Source organism: Nicotiana tomentosiformis, chromosome 6 (assembly GCF_000390325.3).
Source record: "Nicotiana tomentosiformis chromosome 6, ASM39032v3, whole genome shotgun sequence".
NCBI lineage: Eukaryota > Viridiplantae > Streptophyta > Magnoliopsida > Solanales > Solanaceae > Nicotiana > Nicotiana tomentosiformis.
Genome location: NC_090817.1, coordinates 86,237,598 through 86,243,931, shown reverse-complemented (window position 1 = coordinate 86,243,931; position 6,334 = coordinate 86,237,598). Strand labels below are relative to the sequence as shown.

The following is a 6,334-nucleotide window of genomic DNA, read 5'->3' as shown; positions in this document are numbered from 1 at the left end:
CATCATGAAATCAGTTAGTCCTCCTGAGCCCACGCTCGCCCACCAGTCAAAAACGCTCGTTCATTCCTATCAACATGAAATGAAGGTCCAGCCATGCATCCAAAACCCTAAGTAATATTACATCCCAAGCAAAGTCTTTCCGTCATATTCAAACTTCCGAAGCATAAAGACACCATCCTAAGTGAAATCTACAGACCTAGTCACTATCCACCATGATCCCCAAATCTCTCTAAACTTCCCCAAGGCATGTAGCTACCCTACCACAGAATCCATATGCTACTATGCCACTCCTACTTCTGTTAAACCACCTCTTTTAAGAAATTTCTCGACCTCTAGCAATTCAACCTTCGCGAGACATCTCCCACCATGTCCTTCCTCATCATTCGCTGCCCTAATATTGCCTCAAATCACAATCCATCTCTGTACACCCGAACTAATAAATTGTTACCAATTCTAAGACTCCTCAAAGATTATCTTTCTCGAGCCATCAACATTAGAAACACCGATTCGAATCTGAAACCGCTACACAATGCCATCCGACAATGTCACGACCCCAGTTTCCCTTTGTAGGATGTCATGATGGCACCTAGTCTCTAAGATTAGGTAATCCTAACAAACATACGGAATATAATTAAAATAACAAATAAACTCTCAAATACTCAACAATTTTAATAAAGAAAACTCCACAACTCAGCATATACAATTTTCCCAAAACCTGGTGATATCGAGTCACAAGCTCTACAATAGTGTCATAATCATCCTTATAAAACTATATCTAATAAAAGAAGGAAGGTATATAAGTTGATAGAGGGTGACTCCGAGGCTTGCGGACGCCGACAGGTGTACCTTGAAGTCACCAATTACGAACTCAACTCACTGATGCCTAAACTAGTAGGAGGTACCTGGATCTGCACAAAAGATGTGCAGAAGTGTAGCATGAGTACACCACAACGGTGCCCAGTAAGTGCCAAGCCTAACCTTGGTAGAGTAGTGACGAGGTCAGGTTAAGGCCCTACTGGAATAAATAAGAGACAGAATGAGTAATTTGACGGTGCAATAATAATAACAATGGAAATGAAGCAAGTAACGAATATGCCAAATTAACTACACATAATCAAGGAAAATAATGCATCACGGAAGATAACAAGAAATGTTAAGTCCAGGAAACAAAACAACCAAACACAAGTGAAGTAATAGAGAAGTACCAACAAGAGTCACTACCGAGGTACCGCCTCGTAGTCTCAAATCACAAAAATAATCCACAATCTTTCCTTATATCACCGCGGGAGCCTTTCATTTAGTTTTGAAAATAATTTTTCCTGAAATAGCTTCCTCTGTTTTAGCCCACCTTATCACACCGCGTGGCTTCAAGTAGTTCCCCTACTAGAAACACGTGTGTGAAGCCCACCTTATCTCACCGCATACGTTTCAACCCCAAAACCTTATACCTATGCATGCATATCAATATCACGACGTATTACAAATCGCATCTCAAGTGCCCAATATCACAACTTGCCAAGAAATTAACAACAATAGTATTTTCACAATAAGTAGCCTGTGGCTCAATCACAATATGCACAAGAGTATCAACAATGACAACCAGAAGTGAATAACTCAACAAGAATAGTATTTCACAACTTAACACTTTGCCTCAATGTGAATCACGGCCTTTATAACTCAATGCCACTTCCAACAACAAGATATCCCAAGAATAACCCCTTTAAGCAAAGAATTCAACGGTTAAATAATGAATATGGAATAAAGAAAACAAGAACTTCAACTAAACATGTAGAGCAATTAACAAGTAAGTGATAAGACAAGTAGAGCATGTGAAAATAGTCTAATGATGATGAAGATAACATGTTAAGATAACTCAATTAAGGCATTAAAGAAATCTACGTAGCTAAAATTGGTAATTTTCCACATTTAGCCCCTATACACACTCGTCACCTTGCATACACGGCTTCTATACATCACTATTATCACAAAACAACACCAATCCTAAGGGGTAATTCCACCACACAAAGTTAGGCAAGACACTCACCTCAAAACACGATAACTCAATCCACTAGTAAGCCTTTCCCTCGATTATCTAACTTTGAACGGCTCGAATCTAGCCAAAACAACTTCATACCATAAATATAAACTATAGGAAACTATTTTGAATAATAAAGTTACGATCTTTCCAAATAAATAAAAAGTCAACTAAAAAGTCAACCTAGGCCAGCATCTCGGAACCCGGCTAAAATTACAAAATCCGAACATCCATTTGATAACGAGTCCAACCATACAAGAATTACTTAAATCCGACCTCAAATCGCCTTTCAAATCCCCAAGTTTTAGCCTAAGAAGTTTCTCACGATGTTTCCTCAAATTTCCAACTCAAATCACTAATTAAATGATGAAATTACCATTAGATTCATGTTATTTAACCAAAACTGAGTTAGGATTTCTTACCCGAATGATTTCCTTGCAAAACTCCCGAAACATTTCCACAAACCGAGTTCTCTAGGTCCAAAAATGGATTATGAAACTCAAACCCTCGAAGACCCCTTTTCTGCCCAACGATCCTCGCTTCTGCAGGCCTGGGATCGCACCTGCAGAAATTCCATCGCAGGTGCGGTTCCAACTTAACTTCAAAGGTTCCGCTTCTACGGAAAATAGCTCCCACCTGCAAGCCCGCTTCTCCAGAGAAACGACCACATCTGCGGTCACGCCCAAGGCTGCTCCCAAAATTCTGATGCTGCGAAGGTAGTGTCCGCTCCCGCGGAGGCGCACATGCACCCAGGTGTTCGCACCTGCGAGTCCAGTCCTGGCTGCCTCATTTCGATCCTGCGCTTCACCACTCGCATTTGCGATTCCGCACCTACGGCCAATCCCTCTGTAGGTGCAATGACACCAGAAGGCTGGAAACTTCAACAATGAGACTGAGTCCAATTTTGTTCCGAATTCAATCCGAATTACACCCGGGGCCCCCGGGACCCAGTCTGAATATACCAACAAGTTTTGAAACGCATAATGGACCTACTCGAGGCCAAAAATCATGTCAAACAACATCGATTCTATGAATTGCAACCCAATTCAAGCCTATGAAACTTTGAACTTCCGAATTACAAAACTAATGCAGATTCATACCAAAACAACTCCGCTTTACTTTAAATTTTGCACACGTCATAAATGACATGACAGACCTACTCCAACTTTCGTAATTGGAATCCGATCTCGATATCAATAAAGTCAATTCCCGGTCAAACTTTCCAATCTTCCAAACTTTCAACTTCCTAACTTTCGCCAATTCAAGCCGAAACGACCTACATACCTCCAAATGAATATCGGAACACGCTCCTAAGTCCAAAATCACCATACGAAGCTATTGGAATCGTCAAAACTCTATTCCAGAGTTGTCTACACAAAAGTCAAACTACGGTCAACTCTTTCAACTTAAAGCTCTAACTTAGGGACTAAGTGTCTCATTTCACTCTAAAACTCACCCGAACCAAAATCAAACACCCCCGGCAAGTCACATAACCATAATACAACATAGAAGAGGCAATAAATATGGGATTAGGGCAAAAATACTCAAAACGCCTGGCCGGGTCGTTACATCCTTCCCCTCTTAAAACAAATGTTCTCCTCGAACGAGTATAGAGACATAGTTGGAGTGGTGAAAAGATGAGGATAACGGCTACGCATATCATGCTCGGTCTCCCAAGTCGCCTCCTCGACTGGCTGACCCCTCTACTAAACCTTCACTGAAGCAATGTTCTTCGACCTCAACTTTCGGGCCTGCCTGTCCAAAATGGCCACTGGCTCCTTAATATAAGACAACTCCTTGTCCAACTGGATTGAGCTGAAGTCTAACACATGAGTCGGATCACTGTGATACTTCCAGAGCATAGAAACATGGAATACTGGATGAACTGCAACTAGACTAGGTGGCAGTACAAGCTTGTAGTCCAGCTCTCCAATTTTCTCAAGAATCTCAAAAGGTCCAATATACCTAGGGCTCAACTTGCCCTTCTTCCCGAACCTCATAACACCTTTCATGGGCGAAACCCGGAGCAAGACCTACTCCCCAACCATGAATGCAACGTCATGAACCTTTCGATCCACATAACTCTTCTGTCTAGATTAGGCTGTGTAAAACTGATCTTGAATCAATTTAACATTTTCTAAAGCATCCTGAACCAAGTCTGTACCCAAGGCCTCATACGGATCCATCTGAATGCTCGACTGACAGCTGTTGTTGTAGGAAAACTCCCAAGAACTGATCCCAAGAACTCCCAAACTCCATCACACATGCACGAAGCATATCCTCCAATATTTGAATAGTGTGCTCGGACTATCCGTCCATTTGAGGGTGAAATATTATGCTCAACTCCACCCATGTTCCCAACTCACGTTGTATGGTCCTCTAGAACCGCGATGTAAACTGCGTACCTTGGTCAGAGATGATGGATACCGGCACGCCATGAAGTTTGACGATTTCACGAATATAGACCTGAGCCAGCTGCTCTGGAGAATAAGTAGTCACCATGGGAATGGAATGAGCCAACTTGGTCAACCTATCCACTATCACCCACACTGCATCGAACTTCCTCTGACTCCGTGGGAGTCCAACAACAAAATCCATAGTAACCCGTTCACATTTCCACTCTAGAATCTCTAGCCTCTGAAGCAATCCACATGGTCGCTGATGCTCATACTTCACCTCCTGATAGTTTAGGCACTGAGCTATATACTTTACTATGTCTTTCTTCATTCTCCTCCACCAATAATTCTACCTCAAGTCCTGATACATCTTAGTGGCTCCTGGATGAATAGAGTATCGCGAACTGTGGGCCTCCTGAAGAATCAACTCACGCGAACCATCTATATTGGGCACACATAGCCTTCCCTTCATACGTAACACACCGTCATCCCCAATAGAGACTTCTTTGGCATCGCCGTGCTGAATCGTGTCCTTGAGGACAAGCAAATAGGGGTTGTCATACTGACGCTCTCTGATACGATCAAAAAGAGAAGACCGAGAAACCACACAAGCCAAAACTCGACTCGGCTCCGAAATATCCAATCTAACAAACTGGTTGGCCAAGGCCTGAACATCCAAGGCTAATGGCCTCTCTGCTGCCGGTAGATATGCTAAAATGCCTAAGCTTTCCGCATTTCAACTCAAGGCATCGGCCACCGTATTGGCCTTCCCGAGATGATATAAGATGGTGATATCATAGTCCTTAAGAAACTCTGGCCATCTCCGCTATCGCAAATTAAGATCATTCGGTTTGAACAGATGTTGTAGGCTCCATTGGTCGGTATAGACCTCACAAGGGATACCGTACAAATAGTGCTGCCAAATCTTCAAGGCATGAACAATAGTTGCTAACTCGAGGTCGTGGACATGATAGTTCTTCTCGTGCACCTTCAGCTATCTAAACACGTAGGCAATCACCCTACAATCTTGCATTAACACCGTGCCGAGGCCAATACACAATGAATCATAGTACACATTGTAAGACCCCGAACCCCTATACAACACCAACATTGGGGCTATAGTCAAAACAGTCTTGAGATTTTGAAATCTCTCCTCACACTCCTCGGTCCACCTAAATGGTGCCCCTTCTGGGTCTCTGGTCATATAAGCATCAATAGATGAGAAACACTTTATGAATCGGTGATAATACCCTGCAAAACCAAGAAAACTCCGAATCTCAGTAGCTGAAGATGGTCTGGGCTGACTCTGCACTGCTTCAATCTTCTTCGAATCTACCTTAATTCCCTCACTCGACAAGACATGACCCAAAATGGTACTAAATCAAGTCAGAATTCAAACTTTATAAATTTTGCATACAACTTCTTTTCCCTCAAGGTCTGGAGCACGGTCCTCAGGTGCTGGTCATGATCCTCCCAACTACGGGAGTACACCAAGATGTCGTCAATAAACACAATGACAAATGAGTCAAGATAGGGCTATAATACACTGTTCATTAAGTGCATGAATGATATTGGGGTGTTGGTCAGCCCAAATGACATCACAAGGAACTCGTAAAGCCCATACCGAGTCCTGTAGGCAGTCTTCAGAATATTTGGCTCCCAAATCTTTAACTAATGATAGCCTGACCACAAATCAATCTTTGAGAACACTCTGGCACCATGTAGCTGATCAAACAAGTCATTAATGCATGGTAATGGATACATGTTCTTCACTGTAACCTTGTTCAATTGTCGATAATCAATACACATGCGCATAGAACCATCCTTCTTCTTTACAAACAAGACCAGAGCACCCCAAGGTGACACACAGGGCCAAATAAAATCCTTATCAAGTGATGTTTTA

The 6,334-nt window shown here is 42.4% G+C and overlaps 1 protein-coding gene across 1 annotated transcript; it reads right to left on the bottom strand.

Annotated features, from left to right (window-relative positions):
- Positions 1-3,741: 3,741 nt before the first annotated feature.
- LOC138894355 (uncharacterized) lies at positions 3,742-4,762 on the bottom strand. The gene is made up of 2 exons (XM_070179049.1): positions 4,502-4,762; positions 3,742-4,068 (listed from the first exon to the last, which is right to left on the bottom strand). Exons 1-2 carry the CDS (start codon positions 4,760-4,762, stop codon positions 3,742-3,744), a joined length of 588 nt encoding a protein of 195 aa, XP_070035150.1.
- Between the last annotated feature and the right edge of the window lie 1,572 nt (positions 4,763-6,334).